We start from the raw sequence: 22,886 nt of genomic DNA, 5'->3' as shown, positions 1-22,886 counted from the left end.
ACTATAGACTAGACGGAGGTGGTAGCACACGGCCGCTCTCTACGCAGCGAAGCAACTGTCGGCCGGCTTGTAGGTGACCATTTCCTGCCTGTTCAACTGCTCTATGCGTGTGGTTGCTTGTGGTTCAGGCGGCCGCGGCGTGCTCTACTCGCGTCCCTCCGGGTGCTATGCCCTTGTCCGTCCACACGTGTTGCTAGTGTTTGGGGTCAGCGCATGATCGCGCACATTCATATGCAAGCGGTTGCGTCGGGCACGACGCAACGATGCAGTTACCTGCTGCAAAAACTGCCATGCGGACGCGCCGATAATCCACGCTGCCCGGCCCCCTTCTATTCCTGCGGCCTATTACCTTCATCTCTCATCTCACACGACACAATAAGCACACCCACGAGGACACATACAGAGAGGACATCCAACGGTTCCAATGGCGCCCCTGTGGCTCCAATGACGCTCCCAGCGGCCGACGACGACAACGGCGGGCAGTTCACCACGCATCATGTAGTGGACACCCACGTGAGGGGGAGGGCCCTCTCAGTGGTGTACACGAACGAACCGGTCTTGGTGGAGAGCTCCATCCAAACTATGGAGCAGTTCCTTGCTGAGGACAAGTACCGAGTGGTCGGCTTCGACCTCGAGTACACCATCGGTCGTGCCGGGCACGATCAAAAGGTTGCCGTCGCCTAGTTGTGTGTGCGACATGACGTCCTCATCTACCACTACCACCTTGCCACAAGGCCTTGCGAGCGTTTCTCCAGGTTTATCAATAGCTCCGACTACAGTTTCGCTACGGTGGACACCACTAACGATTTAAAAACGCTCAAGGTTTCGGACTTGAAATGCTCGAATCTTGTCAACATCCAGCACCACTACAAGGTCTAGGGCAGCGACAAAAACAAACTGAACTCCCTAGTTGATCTCGCCTCGGCCATCATCGACCCCTACTACCCAAAGATGAAGGAAGAGAGCAATAAGGACAAGAACGCCTGGCACAATGTGTGGCATGAGAGACTGGATGAACAACATGTCAAGTACGTGGCCATGGACACGTACACAAGCTACGAGATGTACATGCGGATCATTGACATGAGCAACTGTCTTCTTCCTGACCCAGATGAGGGATCGAGCCACAAAGCAGTGGCGGGAGCGTCACAAGAAGTAGATGACTAGACGATCGTTTCTCCTACTTTAGAATGCATGCAATTATTTATTGAGGTGTGTGCGAATGATCTGTAGAGTCACTTATGTAATTGGATGTTTATTTCAGTTATATATATACATGTTATTCTATTATAGACAGAGCAATTCACATGGCTCATTAGCAGAAATCGTCTGTATTATTATTGGTTTTCGCACACATTTCTGATTACGGACATGTTTGCCGCGTATCACACACACCTTGATCTAGCTGACCGTTTCTTTTGTGTTACCTAATCATAAACAGTTCATCCGAGTGAACCGTATGCTCTATATCACACACACCTTCATCAGGCTGCCCATTTATTTTGTTCCACCCCATCGCAAACAGTTCATTGAGCTGAACCTTATGCCCTGCATCACACACGCAACTAAAATCTGAACCATGTTTGATAGCTCCGCCATCGCAAACGTTTTGCACCTTTTTATGGTTCTTTTACACCACCGTTTGCGATTATGGCATCGCACACAGTTTTGTCGAAGGGTCTCTGATCGTAGTGTCACGTTTGGACCATCCTGCAGTAGTGCATGCCGAATACAAGGAGGATTCCACAAGACTTGGCGCACAAGACAAGGACTCCTTTAAACCCTAGGCCTACGGTTCATATATAAACCGAGGCCAGGCTAGTCAATAGACAATCTAATATTCATTAGAACAATCTCGTGGTAGATACATGTACTTTGTACTACACCCCATATGAATACAATCAAAAGCGGGATGTAGGGTTTTACCTCCATCAAGAGGGCCCGAACCTGGATAAAATCCCATGTCCATGTTACCATCGCTCCAAGAGCCTAGCTTAGGACCCCTACTACGAGATATGCCAGATATAGAACCAACATTGATGCTTTCATTGAGAGCCTGCTTGCAGTCGCCACGGTGCGATGGGAATTCGGATCGTCTCCGACACGATCTACGCATCAGAGCCGAGCTTTATGGTCGATGTCGACATCTTTGTCGCTGGCTCGACTGGTCACCTCGGCTGGACCGAGGACTGCGCTCCATGTCAGATCATCAATATCAGACGGATACTTTCATCATCATCAGCTCAAATCTCAACCGAGACCATGGAAAAGTCGTCCATGGAGCCTGGGGGCTCATTGTCAACATTGCCCTCGTGTGATTGCATAGCATTTTCTGTACAACAGACTTGTTTTCGCTGACACCATCTCCTCGGGAGTCGATTTGACGAACCCTTTGGTAGAATTGTGCTGAATTGAGTATACAACGACCCTGTAAAATTTCATCGCCTTCCGATGGAGGAATCTCCAACGATCTATGATATACCGGAGGCCTGTCGAGTCTGGACGGGAATCTGGACGAGCGTAGGGCATAGTCTCCAGAGCCTAGCTCGGAGGTTATTTGGAAGATCCAACCGTTCATATTCTGTGGAATTTCCATATCTACCACCTCTCACAATTTCAGCTTGATCCGACCGTGCAAACTCCGGGAACCTTCCGATTATTGCATCACTTTTCGAATCTGTTTTCTGCGCGAATACGAATCCGACCTGAGTTCATCTTTTTTCATGAACAGGATATTGGACAACCTTTTTGGAAGAATCTCTTTCTAGGGTATTGTGCATTGTTCTTAAAACACGTGCCCATAAAATTTTCAGCCTTCTCTGAGATATTCTACACCATCACGTTGGTGTCAAACCAGTCTGGCAACATTGCTCCATGGCTGCCGACCTGCGATAGACACGTCGTCGCTTTGTTGAGCCGAGCTCAACTTCTTCGGATCATCATCTCAGCGAGCCGAACAAGAGTTCGGCATCACGAAGGATAAATCATCACCAATATCGCTGCCCCATGAATTACACAAGCGGGAACACTGGCATCGTCGCATGGTCACTTCATCAAGCTGACATTGACAGCGTCCCAAGTCACGACCTGTGTTGGCACGACCGCACTGTTGCTTATTCAAGCCGATGTCCATCACGCCGAACTGCTTCAACACCACGGCTAACATGGCAGCTGTAACGTCTCCTTACCGACCCGCCCCGTCACCTCGGCTAGACCGGGGGCTTCGCCATCTCTTCATCAACCTACTCCGGTGACTTCGGCGTCACCAGCCGACCAGCTTCGTCACGTTAGCTGGACCGGGGGCTTTGCCTCGGCAAGCCAACCTTTTCCAGCATCGCCATGTCGTTGGTTCTTCGCCAATTAGGAAATGGGTGTGCGGATTGAGTCCCAATTTTGGGAGTAACCTTTCTTCATATTGATACAACAGATAAACCAGGTGCTATTAATCCTAGTAACTTTTTCTTTCTTGGGTTTACTTTTTCTGAGGAATTATTACTCTGGTTTGTTCCATCATCTGTACATAGGTCTGTCAAGTGATGGCCACATTAACGATGATTGCGTGATGGTTTGCTTAGTTTCCCGTCCGCAGTTCAGCGAACGCCTCATCGGGGACTCGGACCGCCCTGTGAATACAGGCTTTGTCACGCCAGCGCCCTGCACCGACATTGGCTTCAAAGCCAGGCCACATCTCTTTAAAAAAATATTTTGCGTAAATTAAATATGCGAGGTTTTTCTTCTATATTTATATTATTATTTTTTGGACTGCACTATTTTACATGTGTAGGTAATCGACTTCGACTACGTCACTCGGTCACTTTGGCAATCCGACGCCGTCGTCCCAATCGGCGTAAATCTGCTCGCGTGATCACCTTATTGGTCGAATTGCCATACCGACATGTTCGGTTGCCTCGGGGACTTTGGCATCGCTGAGAGAGCTCTACCTCATCGAGTGTTCGGCACACTGGCCATATTTCTTTTATTACTCATTTTGCATAAATTATTAATTATGCAACAAATTTTTTTATTTTTTTTATTATTATTATCTCCCGCTTGCACTATTTTTTGTGCACATGTAAATGATCCGGGTTGGGCAGCGCTGTCACCTCGGCATACTGACGTACCACGCCACCTCAGCTGGACCAGGGGCTTCGTCATCACTTCATTAACCCATGCCGGGAACTCCGGCGTCATACTACCGGCATGCTCTGTCGCCTCGGACGGACTGGAGGTTCCACCTTGCCACATTAGCCATGCTATGTCGCCACTTCGGAGTGCCGAGCTCTTCGCTTCGCCACCTCGGGACCAGCTTGGGGGCTGGGACCTCGTCCCGCCATAAGCTCGGGCCGCGCAGCGACACCGAGCACATTAACCTGCTAAGTCGCTTCCATGCTTAGTTTTTTTATTCTTGTTCGGTTCGACCAAACATTATATTTATGTTAAAATATGTTTGTCAAAAACGAGGTTCGTTAAAAACCACTTTTCTTTGCCTGTGTTAACCGGGGCTCTAAAATTTATATGAGCCATTTTATAATAAGTGTTCGTCTTCTAAGTCGCTGCAAAGTCTTTTTCTACCACTCCTTTCTCGACTCGAGTATGTGGTCAATAGCTGGATAACCTGTTTTCTCTCTAATATCGCTCGAGTTTAGTTCGCTAAACTGGCTTAACGAGCAGTACTCCACCTTCGGGATAGGAGGTTGTAGCCATAGGCTGACCTGCTTGTAGTCTTGGGATCGGATGTGTCATATTAATGCACAACAGAAGCACAAAAGTAAGACCATTTTTCGGATTGGCACCAAATGACTTGATTTCGTTCGGGCGTAAAGTTTTTACTGAAGTTTTTTGGTTTTCCAAACCTATGGCACTTTTGAACTACTTGTGTGTTTCCAGCATAAGTCTCGCAGTGCAACGCTGGACACCTTTAGAGATTCGGCAAAAACATTCTTGGATATTGCTATATATGCATCGGCTTCGAATTGTGTCTTTGGTCAATAGTTGGGTTGCCCGGCTCCTGTTTTTGCCTCCTATGTCCCGTTTCAGCTAGGTGTGCAAAGGGAGAACCACTGCGATTGTGCTTCCAGCTCAAATGGTTAAGCACCTCAGTGGAGAAAGCCGAAAACTGACTGTCACAATGGGGGTAAACTGGTCAGCGATCCAATGACGGTGTCAAACTATAGATCAATACCGATTACCCTATGATAAACGATGTGCCTTTCATAACATTAGCCGAAGTGTTAATGGCTAGACTTCGGTCGGTGTTGAACACTAACCGGGGGCTCGTAGCTAGCTTCCCCAGTTTAAAGCTCATATGACTAAGTGAAAGTTATAAAGCCCGCATATCTGATTGCCTCGTTTCCGCTAGCACAACTGCCTTCAGGCGCCGAGACGTCGGCTAAGGGTTGTTTTGTTATTGCGGAAACACCCTGTGTAGTATCTACAAGGGGGTGGAAGCCGACGATGGACCACTTTCAACTGATAAACGGTCGCAACAGAGTCAAAATAAACATATCATCAACATTTGTATTCAGTATACAAGCGTTGCCTTCCATAATCATCATTATAAAGCCATAAATATGCATCAATGTGACTTAAGATTTTAGCCAAGCTAGGTTGCCTGGCTCCTGTGCTTGCCCCTATGTTCCCGATCGTTCGGCTAGGCGGTAAAGGGAGCACCTCTGTTATTCTTACTACCGGGTCATCCGAGTTAGTACCTCAGACTGGGTAAAGCCGAAAGCTAGCCATCTTAAAGGATATAATTGGTCGGCAATGACGGAAGTGACAATTTAGGTTCGCTAAAGACCACATAGTTTGGGAACTTTCCCCAAACTAAATCCTCAATATTTTTCACCCGCATTGATCGGAGGTGGGGTTTCATGATCATGGCCGGCATGACAACCCAAATAAAGGAACCGATAGCGGAACTGTTTTCTTTGGAAGATGTTTCTTACATTAAATACTAATATAACATTATCTCCGCATACCATTGTTTATCAAATCGTATGGTCAGATTGCCTTGTTTGTTATACATCTTTGCCCTCATAAAGGCTTTATAAAGTAGGAGAAACACTCCCCGGCTACTGGCCGAGGAGGTTGAAGCCGATGGTCGGTCAACAAAGTTTTGCACAATGCGGATTCGAGCATTAATGATGCAGAGTACTTAGATACATAGAATCATTACACAATATTTGTGATTTTACTCCAGATATCGATCCTTAATTTGGCCACCCGTGCCCACATTAAGGCTCGGGGGCTACTGGGCTTCGGGCTTATCATTTACTAATATTAAGTGGCACATCGATCCCCTGGTCTGGTGTTGCCACCCGACCAATGTCACGGGGGCTACTGCATTGCCTATTCGATGCAGAAAATTCAAAGTGCTCAGTGTTCGGCTTGACCGAACTATGGGCAAACGCGTCTTCGGACAACAATAGGTACCAACTGGGGCTTATCCAGCATCAAGCTAATATATTATGATGACTTCTCAAAACCCTCTCTCAAGGGCCCGTCCGCCGATCATTATCTTCTCTAATGTGCATCTCGGATATTAGGCCGACACACACACACACACACACCTTTAGGGCTACTGGCTATATATGTCGTCTGTAAATAAACTGCATCAATCAGAAATAAAATCCGCAAACAATCAGCCCAAGCCCGAGGTGGTGCATCACCTTGGAAGCAGTCCGGCGTTGAAGCTTTTCAGCGTTATTCTCAGATAACCTCCTTCAAAAAATTTCAAGCCAAGGTGATCTATGACACCTCGAATATAGTCCGGCGTTGGAGCTCGGATACAGTCCGGCGTTCGAGCTCGGATATAAAAGATACCTTGAATGTAGTCCGGCGTTGGAGCTCGGATGCAAGAGGACACCGCCGCACAGGAACAACTTCAAACCCGAAGTGTGGCGTAAAAAATAAGAAGGCATTGATAAAGGCCAAGAACTTGAAGGGGCTCCTCGGATACACGATGTGTAAACTCTTCGGATTCACTTTGGCGATCCTCAAGAACGAAGATGAGAAGATTTGTTGAACCAGTTTTCAAGACCGATGACCAAAGATGAAGAACAGTTTGAAAGAATCGAGGAGCGTCCCCAATTTGAAGACAGGTTCAGGGGGCTAATGATGGTGTCCTGGACTAGGTGGTACTCCCCATGTTTTCTCCTGACCAGTGGGTCGGGCCAAGGACCCCCATGATGATTCACTAATGGGCCACTTCGGGCAGCCCATGCCGAATACAAGGAGGATTCCACAAGACTTGGCGCACAAGACAAGGACTCCTTTAAACCCTAGGCCTATGGTTCATATATAAACTGAGGCCAGGCTAGTCAATAGACAATGTAATATTCATTAGAACAATCTCGTGGTAGATACATGTACTTTGTACTACACCCCATATGAATACAATCAAAAGCAGGACGTAGGGTTTTACCTCCATCAAGAGGGCCCGAACCTGGGTAAAATCCCGTGCCCATGTTACCATCGCTCCAAGACACCTAGCTTAGGACCCCTACTACGAGATATGTCGGATATAGAACCGACATTGGTGCTTTCAAAGTGTTTTAAGCATAGTGAGATGCTGCCATGAACTTAGCCAGGGCCGGGCGTCCCAGAATCCCATTGTACGGCACGGGGAGATCAACTACATCATACACAATCTTCTCAGTCCGATAGTTCAGTTCTCCCCAAACGTCTCCGGCAACATAATATTCCCCTTAGGATGGCTCCTGCTGGGATTGACTTCTTAAAACGTGCCGGTAACTCTAGCTCTTCTTCTCCTATCTGAAGCTTGTCAATGACTGCTGGGGAAATCAGATTCAGCCTGGCCCCGCTATCCACTAACATCTTTGTGACCTTGAGGTTGAGAATTGTTGGGGAGACCAACAATGGCAAACACCCTACCGCTGTGGTATGGCCAGGGTGGTCGTCCTAATCAAAGATGATGGGCGTGTGGGACCACTTGAGCGGCTTCCGGGCCTCTAGCACTGGCTCCACAGCATTGACCTCTCGCGCCCATCGCTTAAGTTGGCGATGAGAGGTGTGCAAAGATGCACCTCCATCAATGCATAGGGCGTCGGTGGCCTTCTGAAATTCCTGCTCACTGGTTTCCTCTTCATTCCCCTCATCACCCACGTCATCACAGATTTCCTTCTCTTGGCCCCTGGCGGGTTTTCCTTGGTTCCGAAAGGGTTTGCCGGTGCGATTTGCTTCACCGCCTCGGCCCTCACCGTCAGCAGCATTCTGACCTTTTTCCTTATCACGCTTGTCATACTCTTCCCTCTGTTTCTTGACAAGCTGCTCAACCTGATAACACTCCTGAAGGTCGTGGCCTTTGGTCCAATGGATCTTGCAGTAGGGCCCATCACCTTTCCCAATTTTTTTGCGGCAGAGGCTTCCTGGCAGGCAGCACATGTGGCAGCTTCCTTGCCGGGGGCCTCGGCCTTAGCCTTCTTGCTGGTACTAGGAGTGCCTGAACTTTCTAGAGTCTTCACTACCTTATCTCTCGGCTTCTTACTATGCTTCTTGCCCTTTCTCTGACTGGTTGATTCATCTTCATCCTTAGAATCAACATTGATGCAATCCTCCTCTCCGGGCAACTTCCTTCCTTCCTCCATCCGGGCACACTTTTCCACCAGTGTGTATAGCTCCTTCACAGTCTTGGGAAACCGCACATTCATCTTAGAACGAATGCGATGGTTGCGCACATTGGACTGCAAGGCTACTATAGCAGCTGCCGGATAGATATTTGGAATATTTCTATGAACTTTACTAAATCTCTGTAAATACTTATGGAGGGTTTCTCATTCCTTCTGCTGGAGAAGCTGCACGTCGCTGGGCCTGCCGGGCTCTTGGTGGCCACTGGTGAAGGCACCGATGAACTCGTGGCACAGATCTGCCCATGACGAAATGGAGTTCTCCGGCTGGTGCATCAGCCAAGACCTCATGTTGGACTTGAGGGCCAACGGGAAGTAGTTGGTGAACACCTTCTCGTCTCTTCCCCCGGCAGCCTGAACAATGATGGTGTAGATGCTGAGGAACTCTACTGGGTTCATCCTCCCGTCGTACTTCTTAGGTATCTCTGGCTTGAACATGCGAACGGATGGCCAACGGACTTGCCGTAGCTCCCGTATAAAGGCAGGGCAGCCGACCTCTAAGGGCAGGCATTCGCCAACACCGAGTGCAGGATCGTCGACGTTGAAGCCGCCGCACCCGTCGGTCTGTCGGAGGTCGTCGGGGCGCCGATCCATGACGACGCGTGCGTCTGCCCGACGCCTATCCTCTGGGGCTCGTCGTTGGCCTGGACGTGCTCGAGGGTCAGAAGAGGCACTTGAGACGTCGTCAGGGACTTGATTCTGTTGTGCCCGCAAGGCTGTCATGGTGGGGACTGCACCATGGGGACAGCCCCCTCCGTTCAGCCAGCAGTATGGGCGGTTGCTATCGCTTGGGGAGGTCGCAGTGGGCCAGCTCGCCGTGAGCCCCTAGCCTCGGCTAAACCAAGCAGGATCTGGATAGTGGCACGCCATTCATCCATCTGCTCGGCTGCCGGCGGAAACCTCAGTAGTAGCTGAGCTCGCGCCATAGCCTCCATGGATGTGCTTGGCACAGATGTTGATGACATCGACCACACCGTCGCCTGGCTCCGGATGGTGCCAGTGGCGGTGACGACATTGGTGCCACGTCCACGCAGCTATGGGATGACTACCTGGGTGGCAGGGTCACGCGGCGGTGGTGCTTGAGGGTCAGCGACTCCGTCGAGTGTAGCAGCCTGGTCGACTCGTCTGGGAGGAGGCATGGCCGCGTTGCTCCCGAGGCGGGGGCGGCCGGAGGGCGATGGTTCACCCTGAACCGAGCACTGTTGTTGTGGTTGTGCTCATCGGTGGGGGGAGAGTGTCGGATCGTGGGACCCGGCTAACCCTTGAGGTTCGAACACTAGTGTGCACACGAAGTACTCTTCCTCTCTAGTTCGCTCGCTCGACGATCCCACGGCTTAGCTCGACCAACCCAAGGAACACGAGACACAAAGGTTTATACTGGTTCGGGCCATCATTGTGGTTTAATACCCTACTCTAGTGTGGTGGTGGTGGATTGCCTCGAGGGCTAGGGATGAACTGCCTCCTAAGGGGAGGTGTTCTTGAGCATAATGAGCTGATGTGCATGGGGATGATCCGAATGATCCCTCCCCTTGCTACGGTGGTGGCTAGCCCTATTTATAGAGGCCCTGGTCCTCTTCCCAAATGTTAGGTGGGAAGTGATCCCACAAGGGCCAAGTTTGAAGGGGGGCAACTAGTACAAGCTATCCTGACAAAAGGTGGTCGTCGCATGCCAAAGGCTCTGGTGGTGACACTTCTGTGGGCTCTGCGGTGACCTCCCGCCTGCCGTCCTGCTGGCCTTGGTCTTGTTGCACCGATATGGAAACCTTTGCCTGATGCCTCGGGACTCCTCGTCTGCGCCTGCCTCTTTAACACCAAAGAGGAAACTGGTACACTATGCCCGCTGGTGAACCTCGCGAGGTGCCCCTTGCATAGATATCTCCGCTCCTCGGGAGCCAGCCTAGTGAGGCTGCCCGAGGGAGGTCTTGGTGTCGTCCGCCTTGTGAGGCTTATCCCCTCGCGAGGGTTTTGAGTTGTTGTTGCAGATGATGGGCCGTACCAGGCCGCTGGTGGAGCCACGCCATGGGCCGCAGGCAAGCAAGTCTGGGTACCCCCATTCCCAGGACGCTGACGGTAGCCCCAGGGCCCAAGGCGCGCTCGAACTTGGCTTCGGAACGATGCCTAAGGGAAAGTGTGGAGCGCCGCGGGCCCCAACCACCTCCGGCCTTGGTCGCCGCGTGGCAATTGACGGGATGTGGGCGCCTCCGCTTCCCCACGCTGCCTTGATATCAATTCGACTTGACGAGTCCCTGCTGCATGCAGAAGAAAACTATCATTACCTGCAATCGTGGAGGCCGGCGGTTGGCCTCTTCTGGATATATATGAGGAGGGGTGCGGAGCCCCCATCGCTCATCTCTTCTTCCATTCCTCCTACTTCTTCTTCCTCCTCCTCACCTCGCAATCTTGCCGCGACACCCATGCCACCGACGAAGAGGTTCTCAGCCGCGGAGAAAGGGAAGGCGCACCAAGAGGGTCCCGGCTCGCCACTGCCTAAGAGGGGGCGCGGCTGTCCCCACAAGCACGCTCTGACCCCTGCCGTGGCCCCCCGGGGGCATGGGCGTACTCCCTTGGGAACCGGCGGCGGCGTCCCTGGCGGCCGTGGTGGTGCCTCCTCCCGTGACGGGGGCCGTTCCAGGCGGAGCAGCCCTTGCATCAAGGGGAGGCACGCCGTGGTTGCCCGGCCCCCTCGGTCGCGCTTCCATTTGGTGGAGGTGCTCCCGGAGTTCGTTGTGTGGTCGAAGCAGTCGGTCGGCACTTGGCTCCAGCTCCCACGCTCCTTCGCCGGTGAGCTGCCGGCCGCAGGTCTCTACGACTTCTGGCTGCAAGCTGACGGCTGCTGCAGCAAGGCCTCGTGGGCTGTGGTGGAGGTTTCCGCTGTGGGCAACGCAGTCCTGGCCCGCGACTGGCAGACGTTTGCTCGTGCGTGTGGCTTGGGCAGGAGGTGCACGCTCCACTTCAAGTACGATGGCGTCGCGACCCTCTACATGATGGTTTTTGGGGAGGATGGCCGCCGTGTAGGGTGCTGCCCCGAGGACAGCGACGGTGACGATGAGCTGGGTCTTGACGACGACCGTGATGATGCCGAGGGCGGGCTCGCCCTTGGCGACGGCCGTGGCCTGTCCAGCGGTAGCAGCGGTGGTTACGACCAACCGCCACGCCGCCGGGCTCACTATGAGGACAACGGTGGGTCATCCCGCTGTCGTGCCCCTGTGAAGCGCAAAGAGGACTCCGGCTGAGTCCGGGGGGAGGCGCTGGGAGCCAGCCCTCATGGGCGCCGCTTTTGCTTGTCCTTTCCTTTTTCCTATATTCCAAGAAACAAGTATGGGGCCCTGCTAGGGCGTGTAATGAACCGTAATTCTTATGTCGCTCATGTTATGTTAATCGTTTCTATGATATGTTGTGGCATAGGTGCTTTATGTAGGCGTAGAGGGATAACTTAGCTTGACATATCTGATGTAGTTTCCATCTCGCGAGGGCGCGCGCCTCCTGGCATCTGTTGAGGCTTCCTAACTGCCAACTCGGGAGCTGCTGACCTTGGGAGACATGCGAAGCTGCAAAAATTCATTAGGAAATCCTTATCCTTCCTTGCGCGAGGCCTCGGGCATAGGCTAATCATGGCCTAGCACACCATGTCATGGTACCCGTGGGGCACGAACATAGAAGGGTGTGCCGATCACGAGCTCAATCGAGGGCGCCTCGCAAAGATCAGGGGAGCCAAAGATCTGGAGCGACGGGTCTTTGGCGAGGTGTGCCCGTGACCGGGTTAGCCCAGCGCACGCACACACCTGCCCAGCCCCCGCACGAGGCGCGCGAGGGGGAGCGTCTGGCAACTGTTGTCCTCCCTGTCACAAAGCAAGAACCGAGCAAAGAAACAAAGAGAAGAAAGGATTCAACCAAGCAAGTCGAGAAAGGCTAGAACTTCAAATTCCATTAAAAAGGTTGTAAGCCAACTATAGAAAGAAAATGAACAGTCGCGTCCGGCACCTAGTCTAGTCTTCTCACCAGCGCAGAGCTAAGTGTTGCCACTAGGACGTGGTAGGGAGCCCCCAAGGCCCGAGGGCGGCACTCCGGAGACTCCGTGGCGTGTACAGCCCCACTCATTATTACGTGATAGTGTCACGAGCGGAAACCTTCACAGGCACTGGGCCTTGCTTCATGGGTAGAACTTCCGGAGGTGCTGGATGTCCCAGGCATTCTGGATGGGGATCCCGTCCTGCGTTTCCAGGCGCGCGGCGCCAGGCCTGGAGACGCGGGCAATCCTAAATGGGCCCTCCCACATGGGTGAGAGCTTATGTAGCCCTTCCTTGGAGAGCACCCGCCTCAGGATGAGATCTCCCACCTCGAGCGTCCTGGGGCGGACGCTGCGGCAGTGATACCGTCGCAGCGCCTGCTGGTATCTTGCCTCTCGGAGCGAGGCTTGGTGGTGGTGTTCCTCCCCCGGCACGAGGTCTATTCCCCGCATGGCATGCTGACGTGCCTCGTCAAACGCCAGGACCTGCGCGGGGCGATGCCTGACCTCGTGAGGGAGAACCGCTTCAGGTTCGTAGACGAGGAAGAACGGGGTCTCGCCTATTGGCTTGGTGGCGGTGGTGCAGACGGACCACAACACGAACCGGAGCTTGTCGTGCGAGCCCATACCGCAAGCCTTGAGCTTCTTCTTGAAGGTCCTGGTCTTGAAAAGATTGCTAGTGAACTGTGAGCCATTGTTAGTGATGATGTGGTTAGGGACCCCAAACGGACTCACGAGGCCCTTGATGAACTTGACTACGGAGCCTGCTGGGATGGTGCGGACGGCTTCCACCTCCGCCCACTTGGTGAACTTGTCGATGGCAACATAGAGGTAGCGATAACCCCCAGGCGCTCGAGGGAAAGGACCCAGGATATCCAGCCCCCCAGACCGCGAACGGCCATGAGAGTGGGATAGTTTGGAGGCCCTGGGCAAGCTGGTGGATTTGCTTGGCATGAAACTGGCAGGCCTCGCAGGATCTCACCAGCTCGGTTGCGTCGTCGAGTGTCGTGGGCTAGTAGAACCTGCTGCAGTATGCATTGTCCACCAGGGTCCGCGACGACGAGTGATGCCTGCAATCTCCGCCGTTTATGTGAGCTAGCAGCTCGCACCCCTACTTCCTAGAGATGCATCGCAAGGAAACATCATTTGGTCACTTTCCGTATAGCTCACCATCCTGGATGCAGTACGCCGCAGCCTGCCGGGCCACGCGCTCCGCATCTTCCTCCTTCTCCGGCAGTGTTCCTTGCTCGAGGTAAGCACTGAACTCTTCGGTCCAACACCCCTCCTGAGGCTCGAGCCTGGGGAGCAGGCGCGCTCCTAAGGTCAGGCCACAGGCGGGGGCTCCTGAGGCTGGTGGCGTGGGAAGCTCCTCTCGAGGCGGTGTTGGCTCCGCGGCCAGAGGGGCCACGGAAGGCTTGAAGAGCCGCTCCTCGAATACTCATGGTTCCTATGGCTGATGCTTGGACGCCCTCTTGGCGATGTCATCGGCTTCCCTGTTCGTGCTGTGGGGCACATGTTATAGTTCGAGGCCCAAGAATTGCTTCTCCATCTTGCGTACCTCTGCAAGGTATGCCCCCATGTGCTCGTCCTTTGGCTTGTACACTTTGTTGGAGAAGTTGACGAGGAGCTGAGAGTCACCCTTGATGGTGAGACGCTTCACCCCCAAGGCTTCTGCAACCTTGAGGCCGGCGATCAACCCCTCATATTTTGTGATGTTGTTGGAGACCTTCTCACCCTGCTGGAAGCAGAGCTGCACGGCGTAGTAGCTTGTCTTGAGTGGGCGAAATGAGCATTGCACCAGCCTCGTGGCATGGCGTGTGAAAGCACCGTCGAAGTACATGACCTAGCCATCTGGTGCTTCACTTCCTGGCGAGAGGGATCTTGCCTGCTTCGGGTTCTGAAGCGTCGGTCCATTCGTCCACGAAGTCAGCGAGGGCAGCTCCCTTGATGACCCTAGTTGTGTGAACTCCAGCTAAAATGCCTACAGTTTGATGTTCCACTCGGCAGCTCTTCCCGCAGTGTTGGGACTCCGGAGCACCCTCTCTAGTGGGTAGGCTAAGACGACCTTAATTCGGTGGCCTTGGAAATAATGACGCAGCTTGCGTGAGGCCACTAGGAGTGCGAGCAGAAGCTTCCGTGGCATGCGGTATCGTGCCCTTGCGTCTCGTAGCACCGTGCTAACTAAGTACACCGGGTGCTCAACGAGGGCGGGAGCGTCAATGGGGCCCGAGGTCTCCGGAGGTCGGGGCGCCTCCTGAGGTGGAGGGACCTCAGGAGCTTGGTCACCCATCGGGGCCTCCACTAGCCCAGGAGCACCATCTTGTAGGGCCTGATCATTCGCTGGCACCGTTTCGGCTCTAGTGGCGCCGCCCTGGTGCCGCCTCGCCCCCGCTGAAGGTGCGGCATTGCGCGGCGGGCTCTTGACCTGGCACTCCTCCCAGACAACCACCAGCGCTGCGCTAGCGGAGTGAGGCGTGGCAGCCAGATAGAGCACCAGAGGCTCGAGGGGACGAGCCGCTACCATCACCGGTGGGCTGGTCAGGTATCTCTTGAGGTCTTGAAATGGCAGGTCAGCCTCCAGGGTCCACTCGAACGAGCCCTTCTTCTTCATCAGCTTGTAGAACGGCAGGGCGCGCTCCCCCAGCTTGGAGATAAAGCGCCCCAGTGAGCTCTTGCATTTCCCTGAGGGTTTGCGGCGGGCTCATATCTTCTATCGCCTTGGCCTTCTCCAGATTCGCCTTGACCCCCCCTGTGTGACACGAGGAAACCCAGCAACTTGCCGAAGGGGACGCCGAACACCCACTTCTCCGGATTGAGCCGCAGGTCCACCTGGCACAGGCTGGCAAAAGTCTCCTCCAGGTATTGAATGAGGGTCCTCACCTCCCGAGACTTTACCACGATGTCATCGACATAGGCCTCTGCATTCCTCCTGAGCTTCTGGCCTAGGGCGATGTGCATCAGCCACTGAAAAGTCGCCCCAGCGTTGCGCAGTCCGAACGGCATGCAGGTGTAGCAGTATACCCACACGGGGTCAGGAAGGCCATCTTCTCCACATCCTCCACCGCCATCTTGATCAAGTGATAACCCGAGAAAGCATCTAGAAAACACAGCAGGTCGCACTCGACGGTGGAGTCGACGATCTGGTCGATGCGCGGAAGCGGGAACGGGTCTTGAGGGCAGGCTTTGTTGAGGTTGGTGAAGTCGATGCACATGCGTCCCTTCCCACCTTTCTTGGGCACGACGACGGGGTTCGCCAACCACTCTAGGTACGGGACCTCGTGGATGACACCCGCTGCTTGTAGCTTGTGGGTTTCCTGGACGATGAAGGACTGCTTCTCCGTGGACTGTCGTCGCGCCTTCTTCTTCACAGGGCGCATATTGGGGCACACCCTCAAGTGAAGCTCGATTACTCCCCATGGGACCCCCACTAGCTACTTGGGCTCCCAGGCGAATACCTCCTTATTCGCGCATAGGAACTTCACAAGTGCCTCTTCTTGGTCAGGGTCGAGGTTGGCGCCTATGGTGAAGGTGGCTCCCGAGGCCCCGTTCTCCTCGACCGGCACATGCTTTGTTTTGACCCAATCTTGAGTGAACAGCTGCTTCTTTTTCCCAAGCGCAGCCCCCTTAGCCCCCGGGGTGGCTCCGTCGGCCGGGCGCGCTGCTGCGGCTGCCCTAAAGGTGAGCTTGAGAGCCGCCAGGGCTTCCTTGGTGTCCCCGGGCACGGTGAGAACGCCGCTACTCCCCGGCATCTTCATGAGGTTGTAGGCCGGGTGGGTCGCTGCCATGAACTGATCCAGGGCAGGGTACCCGAGGATGGCATTGTATGGGAGGCCGATCCGGCCAATGTCGAAGTCGATCAGCTTGGTGCGGTAGTTGTCATGGGTACCGAAGGTCACTGGGAGGATATTTGCCCTAGGGGGCTGGTGGAACCAATGCCGACTCTGAAGAAAGGCTTGGTGGGGTGGAGCTAGTCATATGGTATGTGAAGCAAACCAAAAGCTTCCACGAAGAGCACGTTGAGGCCAGCTCCGCCGTCGATGAGGGTCTTGGTCACAACTACGTTGTAGATGGTGGGTGTGCAGAGCATCGCGAGCGTGCCCGAGCCAGCAGTAGTCATGGGGTGGTCCCCCGAGTCAAAGGTGAGGTCGGCCTTGGGCTCCGCCCACCCTGGAGGGGCTCCCTGTTGCACAGAGGCAACGCTAACCTGGCGAAAGAACTGCTTGGCATGGCGGTCGGAGGGCGGTGCATGTGAGCCGCTGAGGAGGGCCGCAACGGCGAGTGGCACTGGCACCGCAAAGCGTGCGACGAAAAGGCCTTACCTGGCGTGCCAAATGTCGGATCGTGGGTTCCGGCTAACCCTTGAGGTTCAAACACTGGGGTACGCACAAAGTACTCTTCCTCTCTAGTTCGCTCGCTCGACGATCCCACAGCCTAGCTCGACCAACCCAAGGAACATGAGACACAGAGGTTTATAATGGTTCGGGAGACCGTTGTGGTGTAATACCCTACTCCGGTGTGGTGGTGGTGGTGGTGGATTGCCTCGAGGGCTAGGGATGAACTAGTACAATGGATGAACTGCCTCCTGAGGGGAGGTGTTCTTGAGCATGATGAGCTGATGTGCGTAGGGATGATCCGAATGATCCCTCCCCTTAGCTATGGTGGTGGCTAGCCCTATTTATAGAGGCCCTAGTCCTCTTCCGAAATGTTAGGCGGGAAGGGATCCCACAACGGCCAAGTTTGAAGGGGGGCACCTAGTACAAGCTATCCTGATAAAAGGTGGTCTTCGCCTGCCAAAGGCTCTGGTGGTGACGCTGCTGTGGGCTCCACGGTGACCTCCATCCTACCATCCTGCTGGCCTTGATCTTGTTGCACTAATATGGAAACCATTGCCTGATGCCTCGGGACTCCTCTCTTGCGCCTGCCTCTTTAACTCCAAAGAGGAAACTGGTACACTGCACCCACTGGCGCCCGCCTGGCCTTGGTCGTCATGGGTCAAGTCACGTGAACCTCGTGAGGTGCCCCTTGCATAGATATCTCTGCTCCTCGGGAGCTAGCCTAGTGAGGCTGCCCCCAGGGAGGTCTTGGCGTCGTCTGCCTCGCGAGACTTAGCCCCACGCGAGGGTCTTGAGTTGTTGCTATAGATGATGGGCCGTACCAGGCCGCTGGTGGAGCCACGCCGTGGGCCGCAGGCAGGCAAGTCTAGGTATCCCTGTTCCGAGGACGCCGACAGAGAGGGTGCAGACGGAGTGACCCCCTCGCCCGCATATTGTGGATCATGATCGCCAAGGTGTTGCTGATGTTGTCCTCCTCCGGTGTCTTCAGCCCCCGCGTCGGCTGCAGGGGGAGTGGTGATGGTGCCACCGGCTCCAACCACACCCCTAGTGGCGTTCATGTCCTCGCTCACCCACGCATCCTCCGAGGCACCAAAGGCAGTGGAGCCTTCGAGGCGGACGGATGGGCTGAAGGGCCGAACTTCTTCTTCTTAGGCTCCATGGTCGATGGCGTCGTCGGAGATGGAGATGGCGATGAAGATGACGTGCTACGCACGCTTTCAGGTTCGCACAAGCACTCCCCCTACCTGGCACGCCAAATATGTCGTGGGATATCCGTGGCCACCTATGGGACCGGGTGGCCCCTTGCTGGTTCGGCGAGGGGACGTCGCATTGCACAAAGAGCAGAATAGCGCATAGCTGTGTGGCAGAAAGCAGACAAGCAATTTACCCAGGTTCGGGTCACCGTGAGGCATAAAACCCTACTCCTGCTTTGGTGGATTGATGGTGGGATGAGTGTGGTGATGCGCAGTACACTTTCCCGGCAAGGCTCGCCTCAGGGCCGTAGCGTCTACGCGCGTATCATGGCTAGGGGACTATCAACTTTCTAACCTTCTAAACCCCCCCTATGAGTGCCATGGTGCCAGTGCAACATACCCTGGGTATGTTGCCCAACTGTGCACAGGCACAAGATCAAGCTTGGAGAACTAGCTTAAGTCAGAGGTTGAAGAACCAACATGCAGCTCAAAGGGATCGAGATCAAGCCAAAGGAACAGGATATCGGCAAGAGAAGGACATCCCTTGCCGGGCAGGCGAGCCCGGCAAGGGGGCAAGCCACCACCAGAAGCAAGCAGCCAAAACTCCCCGGCAGTACCTACCGGGGCTTGTGGGGCCTGAACCATCCTGCCAACCACGCAAGTATGACCCACGTCATCAATCAGTGCAGTGTCAAGCTGCAAGGTGATTAAGTGGCATCATTCGCCACATGGCAGCCATCTCCTATGGAAGAAACCCATAGGTGACACCCGTCCAACAACGTGTCAAGAGAACAGGCGCGGAGCTGGCAAGATAAGCTCGGCAGGCCTTGCCGGGCAACTAGTGATGTGATATTAAGTGGTGCATTTAATGCACCCTGCCAGCCCGTAGAGTTAGGTATGATAGCACTATTTGCTATCATATCAGTGGGTAATGACTGTTTTGCCACTGTGGTGACCACTTAATCTATAAAAGGAGGCCTAGGGCAGTCGCAGGAGGGGTTTAGATAGTTGGAAACTTGACAAAACCCAAGCCACGATAAGCTTGTGGTCGCCGTAGCCGTGAGGCATGCCTTGCCGGGCAAGTGTACCACACACCACATGTTCATTTCCACTATCAATCCACCAAAGCAGGAGTAGGGTCTTACGCCTCGCGGTGGCCCAAACCTGGGTGAACTGCTTGTGTGCTCTCTATCATGCTGCCGCGCGCTGGTATGCTCTTTGTGCAATGTGACGTCCCCGCTGAACCAGCAAGGTACCGCCCGGTCCCAAAGGTGGTCGCGAATATCCCATGACATTTTGGCACGCCAGGTAGGGGGCTCGCTTGTGCGAACCTGAAAGCGTGCGTAACGCGTCATCTTGATCGCCATCTTTGTCTTCGACGATGCCATCGGCCATGGCACCCAAGAAGAAGAAGTCCGGCCTTTTAGCCCAGCCATCTACCCCGAAGGCTCCGATGCCCGCGGCCCCAGATGCCGCCGGGGGTGCGGGGACAAGTGAGGACGTGAGCGCTGCTGGGGTCGTGGCGGGAGCAGGTGACGCCATCGCCACTCCCCCTGCGGCAGACATGGGGGCTGAAGGCGTCGGAGGAGAACAGCTTCAGCAGCATGTCGACGTTCAAGCTCCGCAAGGTGTGGATGGGCGGGAGACTCCGCTTACATCCCCTCCACCCACCGATGGAGCCGCAGACCCTCGAGCGCCATCGCCGCGCGACCCTGCTGCCCAGGTGGCCACCCTACTGCAGCACGGGTGTGCCACTGCCGCCGCCGCAGGCACCGTCATAAGCCAGGAGATGGTGCGGTCGAGGTCATCAACTTCCATGCCAAGCACGGCCACGGAGGCTATGGCGCGGGCCCAGCTGCTACTAAGGTTCCCGCCAGCAGCCGAGCAAATGGATGAATGGCGTGCCACCATCCAGAGTCTACTCGGTTTCGCTGAGGCTGGGGGCTCGCGGCGCGCTATCCAACCACGACCTCCCCAAGTGATGACGACTGCTCATACTGCTGGCCAAATGAAGGGGGATGTCCCTACCGTGCAGTCCCCACCACAGCAGCAGGCGCGGGCGCAGCAAGAACAAGATCCCGATGACGTCTCGATGGCCTCTTCCAACCCTCGAGCACGTCCGGGCCAACGGCGGACCCCGGAAGATAGGCGGCGGGGAGACGTGTGCGTCACCGTGGGACGGCCTCTCGACGACCCCTGCCAGACCGACAGGTGCGGCGGCCTCAACGTCGACGAGCCTGCCCTAACTGTTGGCAGGTTCCTACCTTTCGATGTTGGCCATCTGTCCATACATTCAACCCGAAGATACCCTAGAAGTGTGATGGGAGATTGAACCCAGCAGAGTTCCTGAGCTTCTACACCATCACTGTTAAGGCTATCGGGGGAAGAGACGAGAAGGTGTTAGCCAACTACTTCCCGTTGGCTCTCAAGTCCAACGTGAGATCTTGGCTCATGCACTTGCCGAAGAACTCAACTTCATCCTGGGCAGACCTGTGCCATGAGTACGTCGGTGCCTTCAATGGTGGCCACCAGGAGCCTGGTAGGCCCAGCGACCTACAGCTTCTCTAGCAGAAGGAAGGAGAAACTCTCCGTAAGTATTTACAAAGATTTAGTAAAGTCCATAGGAATATTCTGAATATCCATCCTGCAGCTGTTATAGCAGCCTTCTAGTCCAATGTGTGCAATCGTCGCATTTGTTCTAAGATGAATGTGCGGCTGCCCAAGACTGTGAAGGAGTTGTACACACTAGTGGATAAGTGTGCTCGGACGAAGGAAGGAAGGAAGTTTCCCAGAGAGGAGGATTGCATTAATGTTGATTCAGAGGAAGAAGATGAATCAACCGGTCAAAGAAAGGGAAAGAAGCGCAACAAGAAGCCAAGAGATAAAATAGTGATGACCGTGGAAGGTTCTGGTATGCATAGTACTGGCAAGAAGGCCAAGGTTGAGGCCCCCGGCAAGGAAGTTGCCACGTGCACGGCCCGCCGGGAAGCCGCTGCCGCAGAGAAAGCCTAGAAAGGTGAAGGGTCGTACTGCAAGATCCACCAGACCAAGGGCCACGACCTCCATGAATGTTATCAAGTTGAGCAGCTTGTCAAGAGACAGAGAGCAGAATATGATAAGCGCGATAAGGAGAAAGGTCAGAATGCTGCTGGCGGAAAGGGCCGAGGTGGTGAAGCAAACTGTACTGGCAAACCCTTTCGGAACCAAGGAAAACCCGCCAGGGCCAACAGAAGGAAGCATGGGATGATTTGAGTAATGGAGGGAATGAAGAGGAAACCAATGAGCAGGGATTTCAGCGGGCCACTGACGCCCTATGAATTGATGGGGGTGCGTCCTTGCACTCCTCACATCGCCAGCTCAAGCGATGGGCACGAGAGCTCAATGCTGTGGAGCCAGCGCTGGAGGCCCGGAAACCGCTCAAATGGTCCTGCGCGTCCATCATCTTTGACGAGGAGGACCACCTTGCCGGACCACCGCGGTAGGGTCTTTGTCGTTGTTGGTCTCCCCAACAATTCGCAACCTCAAGGTCATAAAGATGTTAGTGGATGGCGGGGCTAGGTTGAATCTGATCTCCCCAGCAGTTATTAACAAGCTTCATATAGGAGAAGAAGAGCTGGAGGTTACCGGCACGTTTCAAGGAGTCAATCCTGGCAGGAGCCGTCCCAAGGGAAAGATTACTTTGCCAGTGATGTTTGGAGGAGAGCTGAACTACAGGACTGATAAGATTGTGTTTGATGTGGTTGATCTCCCCCTGCCGTATAATGGGATTCTGGGACGCCCGGCTTTGGCCAAGTTCATGGCAGCATCCCATTATGCTTACAACACCTTGAAGAAGCCTAGGCCGTTGGGAGTCATGACCATCCCATCAGATGAGAAGGATGCAATCATCTGTGTGGAGAGGATGTATCGGGATGCCGTCGCAGCAGAGGCTATGGCAGCAACGGTACGCGCCAAGGAAAGCAAATGAAAGAAGAGGGATTGTAGGACCTCCGGCAAGGAGTCCGGGAAGCGTGCCCCCTCCGAGTGCACGGCACCCGTTGACGACGTGCCGGAGTGTTCCAACAGCAAGAGATCCAAGGTTGCAGCACCCCAAGTGAATAAGGTCCCAGCAGGGCTGGCTGGTGTTGATGGTACTTCCACCATTAGCGCCACCCTTAACGACAAATAGGAAAGCACGCTCGTTGCCTTCCTACGGGCGAATATCGATGTGTTTGCCTGGCAACCATCTGATATCCTCGGTGTTCCTAGGGAGGTAATCGAGCACCACCTTGTTGTCTGCCCACATGCCCGACTCGTCAAGCAGAAAGTTAGGAAGCAAGCCTTGGAGCGTAAACAATTCATTGCCGAGGAAATCAAGAAGTTAGAGGCAGGTGGATTGGTCAGAGGAGTACTGCACCCTACATGGTTAGCAAACCCAGTGGTAGTTAGGAAGGAGAATGGGAAATGGAGGCTTTGCATTGATTCCAGGACCCATTCCCCTTGCCGCGCATCGTTCATATTGTGGATTCAACTTCAGGATGCGATCTGCTCTCCTTTTTGGATGCATACTCCGGATATCACCAGATCTTCATGTCCAAAGAAGATGAGGAGAAAACATCATTCATCACTCCATGTGGTACATACTGTTTTGTCCGCATGCCTTTCGGATTGAAGAGTGTCGGGTCTACTTTTGCAAGAGCAGTCTAGATTGGTTTTGAGCCACAGCTAC

The 22,886-nt window shown here is 54.1% G+C and overlaps 1 protein-coding gene across 1 annotated transcript; it reads left to right on the top strand.

Moving 5' to 3' along the window:
• The first annotated feature begins 21,713 nt into the window (after positions 1 to 21,713).
• On the top strand, positions 21,714 to 22,145 carry LOC147964748 (uncharacterized). Its single transcript, XM_087530143.1, has one exon. It carries the CDS (start codon positions 21,714 to 21,716, stop codon positions 22,143 to 22,145), a length of 432 nt encoding a protein of 143 aa, XP_087386269.1.
• The last annotated feature ends 741 nt before the right edge of the window (positions 22,146 to 22,886 follow it).

This window comes from Triticum urartu, chromosome 6A, assembly GCF_056163025.1.
Source record: "Triticum urartu cultivar PI428250 chromosome 6A, HENAU_Tu73, whole genome shotgun sequence".
NCBI lineage: Eukaryota > Viridiplantae > Streptophyta > Magnoliopsida > Poales > Poaceae > Triticum > Triticum urartu.
Note: the sequence above shows the minus strand (reverse complement) of the source record. Positions and strands in the feature narration are given on the sequence as shown.

Bases quoted from the DNA above. Each gene is read 5' to 3' on its own strand.
- LOC147964748 (XM_087530143.1), top strand. From the start codon at position 21,714: ATGTTAGTGGATGGCGGGGCTAGGTTGAATCTGATCTCCCCAGCAGTT.